Source organism: Podarcis tiliguerta (genome assembly GCF_965153285.1).
Source record: "Podarcis tiliguerta genome assembly, chromosome: 16".
NCBI classification, from domain to species: Eukaryota; Metazoa; Chordata; class Lepidosauria; order Squamata; family Lacertidae; genus Podarcis; species Podarcis tiliguerta.
In genome coordinates, this window is record NC_139549.1 from 27,925,776 (window position 1) to 27,949,611 (window position 23,836).

The window sequence follows — 23,836 nt, forward strand, 5'->3', positions numbered from 1 at the left end:
GGTGCCCCAGTTGGCCCCATGGAGCAGCTTCCACTAGGTTTGATCCATGAACTGAGATTACAGGTCATCTGGCTGTAGGTTCATTCTCATCTTCTGTCACCCATGTTCCAAGCAGGAAGGGGAGAGCAATTGAATTCAGCTCACACTTAAGGGCAGACCTACCCAATTTGGTCTTCCCGAAAACAACACATGAACCGCGACAGGGCCTTCCTTTGAAATTTGCTGCTCTCTGAATTTCACAATGCAGTTATCCAGCCGAGTATAACTGCAGGAAAATGCGTTTGCTAGGGCAAAGTGTGCCTTTTAAAAAGGATATATGTCCACAAATTAAAATTGCATTATGTTGGGGGAAATGGCTTTGCAAAACAAAAACTGTATTTGGGGAAAGTGCAAAGAGAAATTCACAGATGAATTTTCATAATGCCTTAAAAAAATTCAGAATGATGTGGAAATGTAGAGAATTGAATGGAAAAATGAGAAAGTGAGACTGACAGATTTGTCTGTTCCCACTACAAAGTGGGAGTAATATCTACCTAGGGTTGCCATATTTCAAAAAGGAAACGTTGTTGAGCTTTTTTTTTTAGGAATACCCAGAAATGGTTGGGATGCAGAACCTCCTTTAAATATTAAAGTGGGTGTGTGGAATCTGTGTGCCTCTGGACATTTGCTGAACTACAACTCCCATCATCCCTGGCCAGTGGCGTAGCATGGGGGGTGCAGGGGGGGCCAGCCGCACCGGGCGCAACATCTGGGGGTTAGGGTTAGGGGGCGCAAATCCACGGGTTAGGGGGCGCAAATTACTTGCCTTGCCCCGGGTGCTGACAACCCACGCTACGCCACTGTCCCTGGCCATTGCCTATGCTTGCTGGGGCTGATGGGAATTGTAGTTCGGCAACATCCCAAGGGCCAAATATTCCCCACACCCACCTTAATATTTAAAGCAGGTCCTGGATCTCAGCCCCAGCAAAACCTGGCTGCTCCTTTAAATGAAGCCCTGTATCAAATAACCTTCAGGACCGGGACCCCCAGCTCGGAAGTGTTTTTAAAAAGGGAGATGAATGCAAAAGGGCAGTGAGGGCGAGGGCAGTTGCTTCAGGGCTTGCACTGCACATGTGTCAGGAGCTCCACAAACCTACTAATTTGGCAGCTGCTGTGGACAGCTTTCATTTGTGATTCAGTGTGTTTGCTTTGCTGTCTGCTGGGATACCAGGAAGAAGGTGGAAGTCTTACAAGATGGTGAGCAAGGGGCAGGGGCTAAGGGGGACTTTTGCATAGGGTTGGAGGAATGCTGCTTCCCTTAAGGAGGGAAGGGTGGTTTTAGTATTCACAGCTGTGCCAGAATTCTAGGGAGAGCTCTTATTCTGAGGCCAGAGGAGGTTCCAAGGCTCTGGCTGGGAAAGCCTTTTCCAGTGCCAAAGTTTAGCTCTTCCTAAATAATACCTTTGAGTGCAGAGAGAATCTCTCTCCTACAGAAGAAATCATCTGCATACTTACCTTAACACAGAGCATTCAAAGTGATGCTTAAGGGTCTATGTAACATGGACTTCTTGATCTGGAAGCCTCACTTCCAAATGCATTGATGGGCTGCGGTTGCGAGCAGGCTGTAGCTATAGGGGTGTGTGCATGTATACTCTGCACATGCCCAGAGGCTTGTTTCCTCTTCCTCCTGTGTCGCATTCAAAACAGGCTCTAAAGTCAAGCAAGAGAAGGCTTAGATTATGGAGAAGGAATTCCAGGTTGTAACATGTGTTATAATACCAGAGTCTCAGCTAGCTGCTCTACTACTTGCAAAGAGGCAATGAGAAAATTATGCACAGTTTCTGGGTCGATACCTTAGATCAGGGATGTGTTCTTCCAAATCCCACCAGACCACTGGGCATGCAAGCTGGGACTGATGGGTGCTGGAGTCCCATAACATGTAGACCTCGCCCTTCAGCCTGAGAGCCAGATGTGGCCCTCTAGACATCTTTAGGTGGCCCTTGGGCCACACCCCTCACTGGTCCTGCCCTGCCCTGCATCCTCCTCTAGTGATTACCTATCTGTTTGGGGTGTGTCCTTGAACGGCAACCATGCCTTTGGTTTGCCTGTATAGAGAGTGGGGTGTGTTTGGCCACACCCACTTCTGCCACACTCAACCATTGGAGGCCAACAGTAGGGGGTGCCAGAGTCAATGGCAGACGGAGCCAGCTAATTCTTGTTTAGTCCCCATCTTCCTCCCTGTGGAGTTGTACAATGGCAATACTGAGACTGAGGGGAAAGTGGCAGCGAGAACAACCCCTTGGACTGGTTGAAAGTAAAAAGTTATTAGAAAAATACCTCTAATTCCCTTATGGAGTATATAGAGCCCGTATAGAGTCCCTCAGGAGATCTCTATTGGTGGGAGAGAAAGCAGAGGCCAACTGGAGTACATTGAAAGCAAAGCGGCCACTAGGCCTGATTAAGGAAAATAAACTGTTGCAACAGGGTCCCCACTCACCACACGCAGGAGGGAGGAGAACCCCCAAACAATGGTGCGCAAGCCCCTATAAAGACTTTTGAAATTGCCCACCCTGTTGCCCAAGACCATGCCCCAAAACACCATACATACATCACAGAAGGAGACATTTCTCTAGCAGAAATTTGAGAGTGTTGCTTCTCTCCTGTCTGCCAGGATACCTGATAATGCCTTTAAAAAAACCAAACTAAAGGACCCCTGACAGTTAAGTCCAGTCACGGACGACGGTGCTCATCTCGCTTTACTGGCCGAGGGAGCCGGCGTTTGTCCGCAGACAGCTTCCGGGTCATATGGCTAGCATGACTAAGCCACTTCTGGTGAAACCAGAGCAGTGCATGAAAATTGCTGTTTACATTCCTGCTGGAGTGGTACCTATTTATCTACTTGTACTTTTTGGGGTGCTTTCGAACTACTTGATTGCATTTTCCATGTAGCACTGCCATTCCTTTGAGATGATAAGCACTTTAGTTCCTGAATCTCTTACACATATTGATAGTTTAACAGATACTTGACAGACTATTTGCAGGGAGGTGTAAGCCCCTACATTCCAAAGACAATTGGAAAGCTTTTCCCAGTGCCTTCCTCCCTGCAGAGAAATAGTTGAGGTCAATTTGGAAGAGTCAAATTGTTCTCCTGTACAAGACACGTGGTTTCAGGGTGGATTTGATTTAAATCATTTTTTTACAGAAGGACTTATTCTTGCTTCCCTAAACATGGCTGCCTTCAGATGTCTTCTAAAAGTCAGATAGTTCTTTATCTCCTTGCCATCTGATGGGAAGACATTCCACAGAAAGACTCATTCTTGCCAGTATAATCTATACTCTGGTTTTTCTTCAGATCGCAAGCCAGTATAATCTTAATATTTACAACCAGATGAAGGTTTCATTTTTGGAATAATAAATTTTCAGAGTAGTCTTTACAGTTATATCAAAAATTACTTATTTGGCTATACTATGAGAAATACATAGACAGATCATTATGAAATTATTGTGAGGTTTAATAAGTCAATTGTTTATATTTGGACAACTTTTCTGCTGTACTTTATTGGAAGGAGAAAAATAATCATTTTCTTAGTAACAATTTAAACTATTTATTTAACTAAAACAGTAACATTATAGCATATGTTTGTTAACTGATGTGGTTAAACATTATTTTTTTTTAACTTAGACTCTGAGTTTTAGCACACATGAAAAGCTTTTTTAAAATCCTTATTTCCTGGTGAATAACCTTTGGACCATAATGTAACTTAAATCAAAAACTATCTTTAGAAAGATTTTTCCTCCAAAAGCATTTTATTTTAAAAGTCCAATTTATATTTAAAAAATCCAATTTAAATTTTTTAAAACCCCGTGTTTTTTTTTAATAAAAAAAATCATTGATTTTTAACCACCCTGCGTGGTTTATATACTTATGTATGATTTTGCCTTGTACATTTATGAACATTTATTCTATATTTGAGACCTTAGAATTCTTAGGCCGTCCCTCGAGGGGTGCTGCTAATATCCACAACTAATAAACCACAGGCCTCTGAAATTCATAGCGTTAGTCTGCAATCCTAAACTCACTCGTTGGAGAGACAACTCTCATGGCGCTGATTGAGACGTCCCTCTGTGCCATGAACACTCATAGGAACCCAATTAAGAGAGTCTTTCTTGAGTACATAGTTGACTTAGACTCAGTTAAGATTGGACACATTCCTTTCATTGTCATGTGATAAACTCACAAGATTTTGGCAAGTCTTTCCTGGTAAGTGCATATGTGTTTGCAGAACTGGGGCGATTAGAAAGATAAAGTGTTGGTGGAACAATGCCCCAGATTTTGCCATTTCTTTGGTTTTTGTTCCAAGAAATAGTTTGTACTAGGACCAGATCACTATCTCTGTGAAAGGTTAGGGTGGAGGGTGATGTTGTGAAATGTTACATAGTCCCTTCATTAAAAGGTTGGGGGAGAACCTAGACTTTTGCCCATCTTGAAGTTTATGATAAATTTCCTTTTCCGCTTATTTACTAAAGCCTTTCTACCTGCTCTTCATCCGAAAAAGGCTCCCAGAGCCACTTTCGTAAGATCCCTATCAGGTGAGATAGATACACGAGGAAGTGAGAATGAGGAGGGAAGAGGAAAGCAAGCAAACTCTTGAGGTTATCAGATTCTTACAATGACTGTCCCCAGCACTGTGGAGACTACTTGTACCTGGGTTCACGTGTGAACAAGCCTAAAGTCTAACATTTTTTGCTGGCGTTTTCGCTTCTACTCTTCCTTCACCGGGCTTGAAAAAAACAAAACAGTTGGTGCTGGTGATTGGAGACCTTCACATTCCACACCGATGCAACGCTCTCCCCGCCAAGTTCCGGAAACTCCTGGTTCCTGGAAAGATCCAGCATATCCTCTGCACGGGGAATCTCTGTACCAAGGAGACCTACGATTATCTGCGGACGTTGGCCGGGGACGTCCATGTGGTCAGAGGGGACTTTGATGAGGTAGGGGCACAGCTTTAAAACTTTGTTACTGGCTGCCAGTCTGGGCCTTTCTCCCCTCCAATATTTCGTTACAAACTTCTTTCAAGGGTTGTATCAACCATTCTTTCAACATCTTATAATATCTAGAAGTCAGTCCATCCGGCCCTGGAGATCTACCCAGTTGCATATTCTGAATGGCACTTTCTACCTCTTGTTCTGTTATTTTATAGTTCAACCTTAGTTTATTCTCTTGAGAGATTTTTTGTAGTCCATTTGATTTCAAAAATTCATCTATGTCCGCCTCTTTCTGTGGCCGTTGTGAATATAGCTGTATAAAATACCTCTGAAAACAGTTTCTGATTTCGACTGGGTTCTGTATAATCCTCCCTTCAACCTCCAAATTGGTAATTGTATTTAATTTTTGTCTTTTCCTCATTTGCTAGGCTAGTAGTTTCCACACTTGTTTGCCGATTCAAAAGTCTTTTGTCTCATTTGTCTAGTTTTCCATTCTATCTCTTGATTTATCATTTGCATAGATTGTACTTGATATAACTTTATTTCTCTCAAAATTTCCTGTGACTTTGGTTTTGCTCTCAATCTCTTCTCACTCTCTTTTATTTTCTCCAAAATTTTGTCTCTCTTTTCCTGTTGTGCTCTCTTCTTTAATGTATTTTGTTGTATCAAGAACCCTCTCATAACAGCTTTACTTGCGTCCCAAATTATTCTTTTCTCAATGGGGAGCTACTCCTAAGTCTGTGATGGCCTGGGATTCGGACTCGGAGGCTGAACCTGAAGAATCCCAGCCTGCCCAGGAGTCCCCGCCTCCAGAACCAGCTGAGCCGGGGCTGGGGCTTGAGCCTGAAGGGTCCTCACCTGTGCTGGATCCTCAGGTGCAGGCACCAGCTGAGTCTGCTCTGGCTCCTGAGGTGATGGAGGACCCATTGCCTGCAGGTGCTCCACTCTCAGCCCCGTCAGGGGAAGCTGAGGTTGCTTCTGGGTCCGGTAACCCCCCAGCCTCTCCTGAGCTGCAGAGGCTCAGGGCAGAGAGGCAGAAGGAACTAAGTTCCTGCAGGAGGAGTGCTCGCCTCCAGGCCAGGAGAGGCGAGTCACTTGTGGACCGAGGCCACCCTATGCCTCGGGGCAGATAAAAGCCAGCCAGCCCCAGTCCCAGGTTGCGGGAGCAACATTGTTGGTGGCCTATTCCTGCCTGCACCCTGTCCTGCTCTTCTGCCAGAGTTCCTGACCCCACCCGACTCCCTGCCTTGTTGTTGTTTTTTTAAATAAAATTTTTATTAGGTATTTTATAATTATAAAGAAAAAAACAATGAGAAGAAAAACAGTACATAAATTCAACAAACAGTACATTGACAACAAAAAGAAAAAAGAAAACAATACAACAATACAACATAAGAAAAAACAAAACAAAAACACACATCCAAATTTTTATATTGACATCTTTCATTAGCTTATTTCCTCGACTTCCTCGCACCTCCCTTTTTTGTATTCTAGTTCTAATTATCTAATTCGACAAATCCTTTCCCTCTTCAATTTTTGTTCTATAATTTATCTTAACACAATTTAACTTTCAATTTTCCAATTTAACACATTAGCACTTAATATTCAAATTCTTAAATAACCCTTCTGCTAAAACCATATAACTTCATTCCAATATACTTCTAACATTCATTAATTTTACAATATTTCTGTAAATATACTTTAATTTTTTTCCAATCTTCTTCCATCGACTCTTCTCCCTGGTCTCGGATTCTGCCAGTCATTTCCGCCATTTCCATTAGTCCATCAGTTTCATCTGCCCCGACTCCCTGCCTTGGACCCAGCTTCAGCTTTGACGGACAGCCTCCATACTGCACCCTCGACCTTGACTGGACTCAGACCTCGCCGCACAGTTAACCCTCGGGACCAGCACAAAGTCACATTTCCACCATATGTTTAAAGCACTGTGATACCCCTTTAAACAGTTATGGTTTCTCCCAAAGAATCCTGGGAGCTGTAGTTTAAGGGTGTCGAGAGTTGTAAGGAGGCCCCCTTCGCCCGAACTACAATTTTCAGAGTTGCCTGGGAAAAACCACTTTGGGAATTGCAAGGGGAATAGGGGAGTCTCCTAAAACTCACCCTGAACAAACTAAAGCTCCCAGAATTCTTTGGGGAAAGCCATGACTGTTTAAATGTACAGTGTGGCCTATATAATAATGTACAGCCCCCTCCTGGAGAATTATACCTGGGGGTGGGAGGAGAGACTGCTTCCTCCATGTACCTGTCCAGGCAGCCACCCCCCACCCTTGGTACAATGTACAGAATCTTTCCCAATCCTAGTAAGTTAGTGTAGTGTTCAATGGTGATGAGACAACAGTTTCTCTGGTTGGAGATGCAAGATGATGCCTTTTCCTTTTCTTTTTTCCTAAATTTTTTATTAAATTTCTGTTTTACATTTTAGAATATTCATTTAAGCAACCTTAATATCAATGACTTCCCTTCTCTTTCCATGGTACATTTTGCAAATCACAAATCCCCGCATGTTTTACAAAAAACAAACCATTCCGTATTCCATTATTACATCCATCAAAACTTATTTGTGCTCCTGAATTTATCTTAATGCTGCCCACGTTTTCAAAATATACACAATTTCCCCCCATATATTCAATAAACATTTTCCAATCTTCTTTAAATGTATGTTCTTCTTCTTCTCTTATTCTATATGTTAAGTCCTCAAGCTGTGCATATTGCATCAGTTTAAGTTGCCGTTCTTCTTTAGTTGGTACTTCGCTTGTTTTCCATTTTGGGGCTAACAAAACATGGGCTGCAGTACTGGCATACATAAATAACCTTTCCTGACACCTGGGAATTTACGTCTGAATTATCCCCAACAGAAAGGACTCTGGGTTGTTTTTTTAAAGTACTTTTAAACATTTTTTCCCCAATTCATTATTTCCCAATATGCTTTTTCTCAAGATTTAGCCCAGAAATAAATGCCATATTTTTCGCTCTATAAAACGCACCAGACCATAAGACGCACCTAGTTTTTGGAGGAGGAAAACAAGAAAAAAAAATTCTGAATCTGAGAAGCCAGAACAACAAGAGGGATCGCTGCGCAGCGAAAGCAATGACCCCTCTTGCTGTTCTGGCTTCTGGGATAGCTGTGCAGCCTGCATTCACTCCATAAGACGCACACACATTTCCCCTTACTTTTTAGGAGGGAAAAAGTGAGTCTTATAGTGCAAAAAATACGGTACACTAGAAGGAACCTGTGTGTATTTTTTTAAAAACGAAGGGGTCTGACCTTGTATTGTTGATTCTGACTTGTGCATCGGTTAACAATTAACCACCTCCTCCTTTTCTTTTTCTTTCTTCAGGGAACAAGTTACCCGCTGCAGAAAATAATCCTGGTTGGGCCATTCAGAATCGGCTTGATCCACGGCCATCAAGTTATTCCCTGGGGCGATCTGGACAGCTTGGCCATTTTACGCAGGCAGCTTGATGTGGACATCTTAATTTCAGGACATACACACAAATTTGAGGCTTTGGAGCACGAAAACAAGTTATACATCAACCCGGGATCAGCCACAGGCGCTTACAATGCCTTGGACAGGTGAGACGGTAGATCTTTCAGCTGATTCATCTAGCACAGTATTGCCTATTCTGACTGACAGCAACTTTCCAGGGTTTCAGGCAAGGTGTCTCTCTCAGTCTTACCTGGAGATGCCAGGAATTGAACACAAGACCTGCATTGTCACAGAAAAATCTAGGTGTGAGGCTGCTCAGTCACCCAGCTCGTCGGGCAGAGCCCGCGGGTCCCTGCGGAATAAAGAAAGGAGCCCAGCCAACCGGAGCAAATAGCTGTAGACCAAAGTTTATTGCGCAATAGGTTCAAAGAGCAAATTTTAACCCCGAGGATGGGGCGACAAAGACTTTTAAAACTTTCCCACCATATCCCAGAATACAGTTCGTACAGCATCATTGCTACATCACTGACATGTCACAAAAGGAGAGGGGTTAACCTTGGCAAACATGTCCAGAAAAGTCCTTGGTACAAGATTAGCATAAGCAGACATGGCAGGGCAAGACTCAGGTATAAGATTAGCATAGACAAATATGTCTTAAGTACCCACCACCCAAAAGTACAATAGAGGTTGCTTTGCATGTCTGGAGCCTGAGGCGAGTCAGGTGATGAGATTTGGCTTCCTTTGGCTAACAATGAGCCCAGCAATTGTCACCCCTGAGAACTTCCTGGAGTCCTTTTTCAAGGGGAAAATAGCTTTGGAATGGAGGAAACTGGGAAAGGAGATGATTTTATATTATTTTTAAAGCTAGGTAACTTCCCTGAGCTGTCAAGTTGAAAGGATACATTCAGGCATAATATTTGTAATATTTAACTTTAAAGATGTGCCCCCGCCCCCGGTAATTTCCGTAACAGCATGCAAAGCAGATGCTCTATCCTTGAACTATGGCTCAGGTCACAGGAATCCATGAGGGAATACATAATATGTGCATTTGTGAAATGTACAGTGTATCCTGGTTCCCGAACAAATTGGCTCCTGAATGCCGCAAACCTGGAAGTAAGTGTTCCAGTTTGCGAACGTTTTTTTGGAAGCAGAATGTCCGTTTTGGTTGTTGGCATTGTTTCCAGGGCCAATCCGAAACCGCGCCTTGCTTTGCGAATGGTTTGGAAGTCGACTGGACTTCCAGAATGGATTGAGTTCATTAACCAAGCTACCCCTGTACAGTCGTACCTTGGGTCTTGAACGCCTTGGCTCCCGAACGAATTAACTCCCCAACGATCAAAACCCGGAAGTGAGTTGTTGAATAGTGGGTAGACATAGCAGACGACACAGTGATTCTTCCAAAGCAGCTCTTTATTTGTAAGCGGGACAGAACTGAACAGCAAACAGCTCAGCCGGCCTGCTTTTATAGGCAGCCAGCTGTCAACAATGTAGCAACAACAACCCAGGGGTGGACCTGAGTGAAAACTACATACACAATACTCCTGGTGGCCAGGGCGAGAACTTCAATACATAACATGAGTGTTCTGGTTTTTGGAAGCATCTGTGACTTCTGATAGGCTGCAAGAGCTTCCTGCAGCCAACCAGAAGCTGTGCTTTGGTTTCTGAACGTTTTGGAAGTCAAATGGACTTCCAGAACGGATTCCGCTTGACTTCCAAGGTATGACACTATTCTATAACCTGCCTATAACCTTCTTGTTTAGACATTCCTTCCGAGATGTTTAGGAAGCTGAGGTGATTTTAATCTGTTTTAGTATTTTAACTTCTGTATGTTTCAAAGGATGGTTGTGAATTTTTATTGATTTATTGTTTTATCTTTTTGTATACTGCTTTGAGGGTTTTGTTTTGTTTTTTTACAATCAAGCATTGTATATTTTTTTATGAAATAAAAGAAAACAAATATTCTGCAAACAGAAAATTCTGCAAACAGAAAATTCTGCAACCCTAGAATTCTGCAACTGAATATCTGAACGCAGAATTTTAGGGCATTATTCCCTCCCTGCGAGGCTCAGACTGACCGTGTACTTTGAAGAAAATCTGCAATGTCCTCTATTACCGTATTTTTCACTCTATAGGACGTACTTTTCCCCCTCCAAAAATGAAGGGGAAAAGTGTGTGCATCCTATGGAGCGAATTCAGGCTTTTGCTGAAGCCTGGAGAGCGAGAGGGGACGGTGTGCACCGACCCCTCTCGCTCTCCTGGCTTCAGGAAGCTATCCGCAAGCCTGCAGAGCCCGGCGGGAGTTCCCGTGGTAATTATCCATTAGCTGGTGCTGGTAATTTTTTTTTGAGAACTGCTGCATCATTTCTAACATAAATTATTTTGTGACTTCCAGAAACATCACTCCTTCCTTTGTACTGATGGATATCCAGTCCACCGTAGTTGTGACTTATGTGTACCAGCTCATTGGAGACGATGTGAGAGTGGAAAGGATTGAATACAAGAAGCCTTAAATCAAGCTGCCTTCCTTTCAGATGCTTCTTGCCACTGACAGTTTTGACCATTCATAAATGCCAAGCGGCTGCACATTACTGGAGCATTTCAGTGGGAATTTTGTGCTTGTAACTGCTTGCGATCTCTTTCAACTGAAACACGTAGGATCAATAAACCTGTTGCAAAATGAACTATATTCCTTTTTTAAAAAAGAAAAAAGAGGAGGATAGGTTTGGAAATGTTATACAGTTTTGAGCAAATGATCCCCTGTCCCACCAACCTCAATCTGTTCTCTGCCAGCCTCTACTCTCTTGCCTTCTTACAATAACCAGTCCGGTGTGTGTGTGTGTTCCTGGCTATCACCCTCCTTCCCCCCCTCTGTGTTAAGCTTGTACAACTCAACAAGGGGGAGGAACAGGAGGACAAAACTAGAATCGGTTGGCTCTGCCTGCCACTAGCTCTGGCTCCCTCTACTGTTGGACTCCTTGCCTTCTACCCTACCAGTCTCTGAGAACCAGCCACTGCATAGCATTCCATGAATATTTGCTTAGGATTAGGAAGTAGGAAGGTCTGAAGGGTGAGAGGAACACAGAAACGTAATATAGGCAGGAGAAATACTCATGTGTATCTGATTTTGTTTCATATGCATGCACACGCATATATAAAAAGACCATGTGAAGTGCATACGTATTGATCAAGGTCATTGGGTTGCAGCTAATGCTAGTCCTACGTACAGTAATAATAATAATAATAATAATAATAATAAATTATACCCAGTGCTTTTTTTCTTAAAAAAATGTTTAGGGGTACTCTCATTTTGACTCAAGAAAACCACCATTTTATAGTTCAAATCTGGAAAAATAAATACAGTAAATGGACAAAAGTACGAAGATTCACAAAATGTTTAGGGGTATGCATGCCCCTGCGCCCCCACCAGAAAAAAACACTGTTTGTACCCCACCCATCTGGCTGGGTCCCCCCAGCCACTCTGGGTGGCTTACAGCACAGAAAATATTGTAAAACATTAGACATTAAAAAATTCTCGATATAGTGTTGCCTTCAGATGTCTTCTAAAAGTCAGATAGTTGTTTATTTCCTTGACATCTGATGGGAGAGAGTTCCACAGGGTGGGCGCCACTACCGAGAAGGCCTTCATAGGACCTAAGTTAGTCGTGTCCATTAATTTCAGTGGGTCTGCTCTAGGTCGGACTAGTGTTGGAGACAACACTATGAATAGAATCAGGTTTGCCCTCCCACGTCTAATAGCACAATTCTCCGGGGCAAAAAATGGGGAGGTCTACCGATGTTCCTGCAGCCAATGAGCAAACAGTGCATGTATTTGCATATCGTGATGCATCAGAAGCCCTGGAACACTTTAAAGACTGAAGGAGAGGGTGCCAGACCAGAGCAAACTGACCATTTGCAATCTCCCATCATGCCGTGAGCCAGTCTTCTCCTTCCCCTTCTCACTTACTGCTCAGGTGAGTTTGAGTTATTTAAATTTAACTGGGCATGCTCTGCCCCCCCCCCCGAAATATCCCACCCATCTGACCAGGTTGTCCAGCCACACTGGGTGGCTTCCAACATATATAAAAACAATAAAACAGTAAAATCTTCCCTATACAGAGCTGCCTTCTGATGTCTTCTAAGGATTGTATAGGTACTTATCTCCTGGGGTCGGGGGTCGCATATGTCGTCTCTTGCTCCTTTTGGCCTGCAAGGGGGGGGGGTGTAGGTCTTTCCCCACATTCAATAGAATTGTGTCATCCACGAGATCCCTTGAACAAAGAGCGTTTTAGGGTAGTACAGCCACTTCAGCCGCACTGGGCATCATTGCCAAAGGGGCGCCGCAACAAAGGTGTTGAACAGAGCACGAGAGGCAGGGGGTGTTTTTTGCCAAATTTTAGCATTACACAGTGTGCTGCTGACATTTGAAAGCCCACCGTCTGCCAGTATCATGAAAGACTGGTATCTACAGGAAGAAGCAAAGCAGGGAATTGTTTGGTGTAATTGTTTGGTGCCCTTTTCCTGGACTTCAGGAACTGCATGGCAGTAGCTGCATGGGATGGGAAGGGGAAGTGTTGAGGGTTAATGGGGGAACAGCAAGGAGCTAGCGAGCAGAGCATGCTGGGGTACATCCACTAGTTTTGGATGAATTCTGTATTCTCTCAAATTTTCTGCTTTACCACAGAGCCTAGGACTTGACGATCAGAAGGTTGGCGGTTCGAATCCCCACGACGGGGTGAGCTCCCGTTGCTTAATCCTTGCTCCTGCCAACCTAGCAGTTTGAAAGCACATCAAAGTGCAAGTAGATAAATAGGTACCGCTCCAGCGGGAAGGTAAACGGCGTTTCTGTGCACTGCTCTGGTTCACCAGAAGCGGCTCAGTCATGCTGGCCACATGAAGCTGTACTCCGGCTCCATCGGCCAATAAAGCAAGATGAGTACCGCAACCCCAGAGTCGGTCACGACGGGACCTAATGGTCAGGAGTCCCTTTACCTTTACCTTTATATTCATTTAAACAACCTCAAAATATCAATGACTTCCCTTCTTTTCTTTCAATGGTTCATTTTGCACAACATAAATCCCTGCATATTTTACATAAACTAAACCATTCAGTATTCCATTACTACATCCATCCAAACTTAATTACACTGTTGGATTTATCTAAATGCTGCCAACGTTTTCAGATTTACACAATTCAGCCCCCCCCCTCAATATTCAATAAACGTTTCCCAAGGATGCAGATTCTTCTCACTTTTGCTTGTAGGGAGGAAAGTTGGACAAATTTTCCTACACTTCATAGACTTTAACAGTCATAGAGACTCTGCCCATCACTTGCACCTGCAAAGGAAATGAATGCTCAGGTGCTCAGAAGGCTGCGTCTGGTCACGTTTGCATCTGACCAGAATTCTGGAGTTCAAATGTCATGAGTGGGTGGGGCCAAAAGGGAAAGTGGGCTGAGTGTGGCGAGAAGTGAGGTTGCAGGAACAAGGCAGAGGGCCTTCTCAGGAGTGAATTTTCAATTTTATATGTGCTGTAAGCCGCTCAGAGTGGCTGGGGAAACCCAGCCAGATGGGCGGGGTATTAATGATGATGATGATGATGATGTTATTTATTATCATCATCTTCTACCTTTTTGTAGTAGACTAGTTTTCCCAGTAGTGATGTATGGAAGTGAGAGCAGGACCATAAAGAGGGTGGATTGCCGAAGAATTGATGCTTTTGAATTATGGTGCTGGAGGAGACTCTTGAGAGTCCCACGGACTGCAAGAAGATCAAACCTATCCATTCTTAAGAAAATCAGCCTTGAGTGCTCACTGGAAGGACAGATCATGAAGCTGAGGCTCCAATACTTTGGCCACCTCATGAGAAGAGAAGACTCCCTGGAAAAGACCCTGATGTTGGGAAAGAGTGAGGGCACAAGGAGAAGGGGATGACAGAGGACGAGATGGCTGGACAGTGTTCTCGAAGCTACCAGCATGAGTTTGACCAAACTGCGGGACTTTGGACATGCCTGATTTAGAGGAACTATCTGTTGCCTTTATAGCATTTGTGAACCAGGATGGTTAAGGCATTGAGGGCGGACAGGAGAGATGTATTTGCATATCTTTGCATTCACCACCTCACAGGGTTTAAGACAAATCAGAAAGGCTCTTTTCAGAGAAACCTTTTGCTTCAGAGGAAGCCCAGCTTCCTTGCACTCCTCCAACATGGCTAACCTTCCTCTCCTCCTCGTCCTCCTTTTCGCTTTTTGCAGTGGTAATGTAGTGAATTTGTTGTTTCTGTTTTGAAATGCGGTGTTCCAGCTCTTTTTCCTCCTCTTAGGAATATATTTTTCGAAGAGGACTTCCTCTGTTACCTTGCTCCCTGTTGGGTTTTCTTCCCTTTTCTCGTGGCTTGGATGGAACAAATGTTTCTCTTTATTTTCTCTGCTTTCTTTCAGGGGTCTTTAGCCAGTTTGTGTTGACTCAGACACCTTCGCTGTCAGTACCCCCTGGAGAAACAGCCACAATCCCCTGTACCAGGAGCACTGGGAAAATTGGAGACTACTATGTATCCTGGTACCAGCAGAAGCCGGGCAGTGCCCCCAAACCAATTATGTATTATTATAGCGCCAGACCCTCTGGAATTCCAGAGAGGTTCTCTGGTTCTTATGACACCTCGTCCAACTCTGCCACCTTAACTGTCTCCAACCTTCAAGCAGAAGATGAGGCTGTTTATTACTGTTTATCATATGACAGCAGCAGCAAGTTCACAGTGATACAACCACATAGGGAAGTGTGACAAAAACCTCCTTGCAGACGATGGGCTTCTTTTGGCACTGCCTGCAGCTGATACTGAACTTTGTCAAAAACCACTCCTTTGGGGGACTGTTCTCCATCAGTTCATGAGAAGAGATTTGGTGAAATTATCACAGTGGGGTGCATGGTAAAAAATGAAGCAAAATACAGTGGTACCTCGGGTTACATACGCTTCAGCTTACATACGCTTCAGGTTACACACTCCGCTAACCCAGAAATAGTGCTTCAGGTTAAGAACTTTGCTTCTGGATAAGAACAGAAATCGGGCTCTGGCGGCGCAGCAGCAGCAGGAGGCCCCATTAGCTAAAGTGGTGCTTCAGGTTAAGAACAGTTTCAGGTTAAGAACGGACCTCTGGAACGAATTAAGTACTTAACCTGAGGTACCACTGTACTGTTTTAACACAGTACAATATAATCAGGATCCTTCACATAAGGAAGCCGACAGAAAATCTCTCTCTCTCTCTCTCCCCCTCTCTTTTTCTCCAAAGTCCATCTGGAGGAGGCCTGTCTACCTCTCTCCAGGAATCCTTTCCCACCTGTTTATATACCTGTTTGGCAGGAACTCATGTTCCCAAACACTGTTCCGGTATGATCACATCTTATCAGCCTCTTAGAAATCCTGTGGAACCTCACATTTATCTAGCCCTATCTGAGAACCCATTTCATTTATCAAATGGATCCTTTGTTAGCTGGGATTTGTTTTTGAATTTATTTATTTGGTTTTTCAGGTTAAAGTTTTACAATCACATATCCTACATACAACATAAAAACAAGATTCCAAAGAATCTCCTGGACTTCCCCCTCCTCCCATTTGTGGGTCCTATTGTTAATCATTTCCTCCTGAATCTTTTATAATAATCCAAATCTTTCACATCTCCATTATGTCCCAACATCCACCATTAAACTACAAGTGATATTCCAATCCTACTAATGCTTTTTGCTGTTTACATTGGTTTTTAAGATAAGTTATAATTTTCCCCCATTCCTTATTAAAAGTTTGGTCTTCCTGATTTCTGATTCTTGCAGTCATTTTGGCAGAATCCACCAACTTAATCTGCCATTCTTCTCTGGCAGGGACTTTATCTTCTTTCCATCTCTGGGCCATTAACATCTGCACAACCATGGTCATATACATAAATAGTCTTTTCTGTTCCCTTGAGATTTCGGCACCTTGAATTCCAAAAAGAAAGGCTTTGGGTTGTTCTGTGTTTTTTTAAAGAAAAAGTTATTTTAAACATTGTTAGTTGGAATTTGAATTTTCTCATCCAGCTGATCGTCTTTATTTCAAGGCTCCCCAGTGCCAGTGCTTCTGGATTCTGATGCCCTTGTTGGAGTCTTGCCATCTTTCTAACTGGTCATGTGCTTGTGCCTTCAATAACAGCACTTAAGCTGGTGAACTTTATCCTATCACTTCCCCCCATTTTGAGAGACGTTTCGCCATGGAAATGTCAGTGTGCCAGGCTGCTTTTAGAACTGTGACACCTGCCGTTCTGGCTTGCATCTTTAGGGGTTGCTGTTAGACCACTTTCACCAGATTTAGCACCAGTGTATGTTCTTCTAAATTCCCTGCACCTGCTGTGCCAAGTGAAGCAGAAGACTGCACAGTATTCGTGAATAAATCTCTTGGGTCTTCCAGCTCCTTCCTGCACAGAGATCAGGTGCTGATAATCTGCATCTCGTTCTAATCTCGAATTTGTTACACTGGGTTGACCCTAAGGGGTGTTCACACATTACATTTAAGAATTACATTACATTACAGTGGTACCTCGGGTTACAGACGCTTCAGGTTACAGACACTTCAGGTTATAGACTCAGCTAACCCAGAAATAGTATTTCGGGTTAAGAACTTTGCTTCAGGATGAGAACAGAAATCGTGCTCTGGTGGTGCAGCGGCAGCGGGAGGCCCCATTAGCTAAAGTGGTGCTTCAGGTTAAGAACAGACCTCCAGAATGAATTAAGTTCTTAACCCGAGGTACCACTGTACATTTAAGATGCGGGTGGCACTGTGGTCTAAACCCCAGAGCCTCTTGGGCTTGCTGATGGGAAGGTCAACGGTTCAAATCCCCATGACGGACTGAGCTCTTCTTTCTGTGTCCCAGCTCCTGCCAATCTAGCCGTTTGAAAGCACACCAGTGCAAGTAGATAAATAGGTACCGCTGTGGCAGGAAGGTAAAAAGCATTTCCGTGCATTCTGGCTTTCGTCTTAGTGTTCCATTGCACCAGAAGCGGTTTAGTCCTGCTGGCCACATGACAGCTGTCTGTGGACAAACGCCGGCTCCCTTTGCCTGAAAGCAAGATGAGCGCCGCAACCCCATAGTCGCCTTTGATTGGACTTAACCATCCAGGGGTCCTTTATCTTTACCTTACGTTTAAGAAGTGTACAGTACAATCTGTGCAGTTCTGGATATACGTAAAAGCTAAACAAGCTATAGCTTAGGGCCCCACTCTTCTGGGCCCCCCCCAAAAAATTTAAAGAAAAAAACCCTGGGTGTACATTTCCAAAATATAAAATAAAACCTCCATACAGCAACAGTGTTTTGTGTTGTATTGTGTAGGCTATGTATATTCTTTTGGGAATTTTTAGGGACAGAACTACCCAAAATGTATAGAAACGTATTCACGTATGCTACTACAGCGGCAAGAATGTTACTTGCCCCCAAATGGAAAGAATCAGAAGTCCGGGCAAAGGAAGAATGGATACAAAAACTTATGGAATATGCAGAAATGGCAAAACTTACCGGAAGAATCACAAATCTTTTGCAAATGAGTAAAATGGTGTATAGAATATTTAAGGATAAATAATAAACAGATAAAAACATTGGCAGGATTATTGTAAAAATAATAAAACATGAGTAAATTAAATTACTCATGAAACTGGTGTTAATCCACGTCTCCCTTGTGAGTCAGGGGGTGAACAAGGGGTGCTGTACTGGCCCATCCCTCTTGCTGCTTTTGCAATTCTGGGGAGCACTTTTGCTGCAGCGCAAGGAGCAGCCTGGAGAATGAAGAGAATATGTCTATATATCTGTCTGTCTGCACCTCTATGCAAATGCAAGGAAATAAAGAAGTTTTTGCAGAACCAATGAGAACAGAGCCAATTTGCATGAAGGAGTCATTTGGTATTTCTGGGGGACTTCAGAGAGGATGAAGGGGAACCGATCTAGATCTCTTTCGGAAGAGAAGCCAGACTCCTTTAGAGAGCTCACCATGGCCGGGCCTCTGTTTTTCTTGGCACTTCTCATCTTCTGCTCAAGTAAATCCCCCACAATTGTTTATGGACGCTTGTTTTTAATTTCTTTTTGTTTTTAACAAGTCTTTAACTTTTTATGGTTTTATTGTTTTTAGATGGTTGTAAACCACTGTGACATATTTTTTGTGAGACAGAGGAATATAAATATTTTTATAAATAAAAGTATGGAGGACTCAGTGAACACAGGACAAGATCAAATCTCTTTTCACAATGTACTCATCATAGGAACATAATGCTTTGGTGATATTTGTGTAACTTAACAAAGTCATGATTTATTTCCTATTTCTTTTGCAAAGGTGTCACTTCGCAACCAACAGTCACCCAGCCTGCTTCGTCTTCTGTGGCCCCTGGCCAAACAACTAAACTCTCCTGCACCACCAGTAATGGTGGGAGCTGGTACTACTTTCAGTGGCATCAACAGAAACCTGGCCAGGCTCCTCGCTTTGTGATCTATAGTACCAGCACCCGGGGAGAAGGGATCCCAGATCGGTTCACTGCGTCTTCCTCTGGGAACACTTACTATTTAGCTATCTCCAACACCCAGGCTGAAGATGAGGCAGTTTATTACTGTCTTGTTTGGGAAGACAACAGTAAAACGTTTCACCGTGGTACAACCTCTTTGGGTACTGAGACAAAAACCTTTGCTCTACCTCCCTAGAGTGAGAAAACAAGAAGAACCAAAAACTATGACTAGTCATAGTTGAGCGGTCTTTGTTTTAGACAGGAACGTGTGATGATATCAAGTTATTTAGTCACATTGATGCTATTAAGGAAATGATCTTCACCCATGAATGGACTCCACATTTTTTGACTGGCAGTCTTGGGCAAAGCAAAATTGTACTGGCAAGCCCCTCACCTGTCATGTGCAACCTTGCTGGCATTCCCTAAGGAAAAGGCGGTGGGTGTGGACTGTGTTGTGAATAAAGTTGTGCCAACAGATATCAGCAAAATGCAAAATGACCCAAAGAGGGCAGGATGTGGTTCCTTGAAAACCGGAAATCATTTATCTAATTTTCATTAGGAATGAAATGAATTCAAATGTGTTTAGATGAGTTCTGCTGAAATCATAGGTCTGATGAAAATCCTAGATTCAATAAACAACCATCTGAAAGCTCAGGGGTGGAGGGTGTTACAGTCTAACAACATCTGGATGGAAACAAGATTCCCTCCAGGATTCTCTACTTTATCTTTGTGTTTTGCCAGGAGTAGGGAAGATCTGTCCTCACCTTTCCATCCACCCCTGCGGCCCAGCTGGGTTTACTTCCAGTCAGGCCCCTGACAAAGCAGCATACAGGTGGGGAACCATGACCACGGCCTCCTCCCAACTCCTTTGTACATATCAGAGCTTTAGACACAAGGGGGAGATGTTAGTTCCATTTCTCTACATTTGACAGATTTGCACCTGCAGTAAAAAGTTACACAGATGAGCATGTTATCTGGGTGTTCCTCGTGCATGAAACTCAAGTGCCTGCACACAACTTGATCTACCTTATAATACACTCAGGTGACAAATGAGCTAAGCAGTCATCTTGAAGGGGGTCTGGTTCTGGCTTTGTATTCCTCTCTCAGATCTGATCATTGGTGTTTAATGGCTTCAGCCCTTCTTTCTCTATCTGTAGGACGGTTGATGAACCTCAGGCTCATGGGCAAGGTGTGGCCCTCCAGGCCTGTTTCTGGCCCTCAGGACTCTCCTCCAATCAAGCCCCCTTCCAAGGCTACTACATCCCTAAGAAACCCTGCTTGAGTCCTCCCAAAGTGCCTTTCCTGCCAGGAATATCTCCTTCAAATTTTATGGTGCCCTTTGCTTCCCTTGATGGAGAACAGAGAAAGGTTTGGATAGGTCTGGAAGGTGGTGTTCCTGGCTTCATTTTGCTACACTGGGTTGATTTTATGAAATGGTCTCTCAAAATCTATCCCCGGATGGAGATGGTTTTGAGAGCACATGAAACTGGTGTTAATCCACCTCTCCCTTCTGAGTCAGGGGGTGAACAAGGGATGCTGTACTGGCCCATCCCTCTGGCTGCTTTTGCAATTCTGGGGAGCATTTTTGCTGCAGTGCAAGGAGCAGCCTGCAGAATGAAGATATATTTGCCTTCAGGTTCCTGTGCAGCTTCAGGACATAAGTGAAACACACACATCCTCCCATCCTCCCACATCCCTCCCTCCTCTAAAAAGCCAATGGATGCAGACCTATTTGCATGAGAGATCATTTCTCATTTCTGGGGATTTAAGAGAGGAGGAGGAGGAAGGTGCATCTAGATTGAAGAGCTGTTTGTCTCTGGGACTCCCCCTTCCTTTGACTTCACCATGGCTTGGCTCCTTCTTCTCTTCGCTCTTCTCAGCTCCTGCTCAGGTCTGGTTCTGGGTGGTTAATGGGATCAGGTTGGCTTGTGCTGAGATAATGGGTCAAGCAACAAACCCATTTACCTCGTTTAATTTATCGTAGGAACACAAGGCTTTTCTGATCGTTATAAACACAGAAAATGATGCATAGCCTTTTTTCTTTTTCTTTTTGCAAAGGTGTCATTTCACAGACTGTAACTCAGCCAGCCTCAGAGTCTGTGTCCCTGGGCCAAACTGTGAAAATCTCCTGCTCTAGAAATGGTGGAACTATCTGGAGCCCCTTTAGTTGGTATCAACAGAAACCTGGACAGGCTCCTCAGTTTGTGTGGTATGGCTCCAGCAGGGGAGAAGGGATCCCAGATCGGTTCACAGGTTCAGCCTCTGGGAACACTGGCTCTTTAACCATCTCCAACATCCAGGCTGAAGATGAGGCAGTTTATTACTGCGGTGCCAGAGAGTACACTAGTAGCTGGAAGTATCACAGTGATACAATCTGATGGGGAACTGAGACAAAAACCTTCACTCTTCCTCCTTATAGTAGGTAACATGAATGATTCAAGAGCTTTTTTGAGCATGAAAGTGCCAACTCTGCCAGCTGAACCATTTCCTATCTTGAAGCAGAAGAGAAAGCTGTTTATTACTGTCTGTCTGATGACAGCAGTGAGCAGCACACAGTGACACAACCACATAGGAATGTTAGGGCTCTAAAGGGCTTCATCTGGCCTTGAGTGTAGCTGATGCTGTTCCAAGAAGTCTTATTTTTTGAGCCATTCTCCATTAGCAAATGAGAACAGAAACTGCATTCAAAATACATTGAAGGGCAGCAAATGTTTTGGCAAAATTCCTGATGTGGGATGCATATGAAAAAGGCATCAGGATCCTTCCCCTAGGGCAGTTGGTGATGAAGTCCAGTTGGAACAGGTCCAGAGCTTTCATGGAAGAGTTGGAAGGGACCATGAGGGTCATCTAGTCCAACCCCCTGCTATGCAGGAATCTTTTGCCCCATATGGGGCTTGAAGCGTCAACTCTGAGATTCAGTGTCTCATGCTCTGCCATCTTAGCTATCTTTCTCCAGGAATCCTTCCACCCCTTTTTATATACTTTTTTCCATCTTGGACTCATCTTCTCAAACACTGTCCCACTACAATTGCATTTAATTGGTTTCTGAGAAATGCTTTAGAACCCGACATTTTCTGCCTCTGTCTGTAGGGGGAGAAGTTGGACCACCTTCCTCACATTTCATAGCATTTAACTGCCACGGAGAGTGTGAGCATCGCCAGCACCTGCAGAGCCAATGAAGCAGGAGGCAGCTCAGAAGGACACACCTGCTCAGCTTTCCACCCCCAGCTGCCCTTCCTACTCATTTGTGCGCAGAAATCCAACCGTAACTCTCAGCGTTCACACAACAGAGGCCGAGGCAACCTCACTCCCAACCGCTTCCCCTTTGCCTTGTGCTTTGGAAAGTTTTGTGAATTTGCAAAGCCTTGGAAGGAAGAGGGCAGTCTATGATGGTTTCCACGAGAAGCTTAGATGCACGTGTGTGTGTGTGTGTAGTATTTTGAAATCAGCCTTTTCTTGGCCAGAAAGTGGAAAAATGGAACGATTCACATCTTCAGAAAATTTACTACACCTGCCAAGCCTCTCCTTTTTAAAAAGTGTTTGGCGTTAATGGTGAGAAAGAATAACCTTACACATATTCCTCAACAAATGTTGCATACCCTCCAAGAATTTTTCTCACTGAAACTGAGACATTAGCAGGGTCCTGCCAGAGCACCTTCTGGTCCAGAGCTCTGAAATATGAAAACTAGGAGCTAAATGGCACTTTTACCTTTGGTTAAGGGCGCAACAACGGAATGTCTAGGCACACTTTTTTATAACAATACAAAGCTGAAAATGAATGAACGGCAGCTAAAATCTTATATCCGTTTTTCACATGGTCTAGAACTCATTTGAAGATTGCAAAAAACAAAGCCATGCTTCCCCACTAAAGGGTCTCTTCCCCTGCACACCCCACAAATATTCTTAAGAGGGTCTCTTCTCCAGTCTTCAGAGAGTGGCTAGAAGTGAGGAGGCAGGAAAAAGTCCTCCTTTCCTTCCACTCTGCAGTTTTATTCTGAAATCTGAGGCGCCGTACTGCGCCCAGATATCAGAAACTGTTCACGCTAATGAAATTTCTTGTTGCAGAACCAGCCTTGAATAATGGGAGTTTCGAATGCTGCCCCCATCACTCTTGTGCAAATGTCTCCCTTGAACATTGGCTTTGAAAAAGGAGTTAAATACGGTCTTGCAGAACCAATCACTGTAGAACCAATTTGCATGAAGAAGCCCTCTGCTATTTATAGGGAGGTTTAGAAAGGAGGAAGAAGATCCCATCTTGATCTCTTTCCCAAAGGAAGCCACACCCTTTTGGAGAGTCCACCATGGCACGGCCTCTGTTTTTCCTGGCACTTCTCAGCTTCTGCTCAGGTAAGGGTAGGGAGGACTCACTCCAGAAGCCTGTTCCAACTATAATAATTTAGTAATTTTATTATTTATACTCTGCCCATCCGGTTGGGTTGTCCCAGTCATGCTCTTTGCTTGCCATGCAGACTGAGTGCCTCTTTGATACCTGAGAACATGTAAAATGTACCCAATTCATGCTTTCCCCCATTTTTCTCGATGACAAGGTGTCAGTTCACAGCCCACCTTGACTCAACCTGCCTCTGAGTCTGTCTCCTTGGGCCAAACAGCTAAACTCTCCTGCTCTAGAAATGGTGGCAGTAAGTGGGATGAATTTCACTGGCTTCAGCAGAGACCTGGAGAGGCTCCTCTTTTTCTGTGCTATGGATCTAGTCAGAGAACAGGGATCTCTGATCGCTTCACTGGCTCTGTCTCTGGCAACATGGGCTATTTGACGATCTCCAACATCCAGGCTGAAGATGAGGCAGTTTATCACTGTGCTGATTGGGAGTACGCTGGGAGTAACAAGCTCCACTGTGATACAATCTGATGGGGAACTGAGACAAAAACCTTCACTTTTACTCTCCAGAGCTGAGAAT

At 43.9% G+C, this 23,836-nt stretch overlaps 1 protein-coding gene across 1 annotated transcript; it reads left to right on the forward strand.

The window, feature by feature from the left end:
* The first annotated feature begins 1,159 nt into the window (after nucleotides 1-1,159).
* LOC310666714 (vacuolar protein sorting-associated protein 29-like) lies at nucleotides 1,160-11,092 on the forward strand. Its single transcript, XM_083417996.1, has 4 exons — nucleotides 1,160-1,236; nucleotides 4,780-4,971; nucleotides 8,322-8,557; nucleotides 10,804-11,092. The coding sequence occupies exons 1-4, from the start codon at nucleotides 1,234-1,236 to the stop codon at nucleotides 10,919-10,921; spliced, it is 549 nt and encodes a 182-aa protein (XP_083274122.1). The 5' UTR covers nucleotides 1,160-1,233; the 3' UTR covers nucleotides 10,922-11,092.
* Nucleotides 11,093-23,836: the final 12,744 nt, after the last annotated feature.

Coding starts and splice junctions, on each gene's coding strand:
- LOC310666714 (XM_083417996.1), top strand. Junction 4,972..8,321: donor TCAGAGGGGACTTTGATGAG/GTAGGGGCACAG, acceptor TTCTTTCTTCAG/GGAACAAGTTACCCGCTGCA. Junction 8,558..10,803: donor GCTTACAATGCCTTGGACAG/GTGAGACGGTAG, acceptor TGTGACTTCCAG/AAACATCACTCCTTCCTTTG.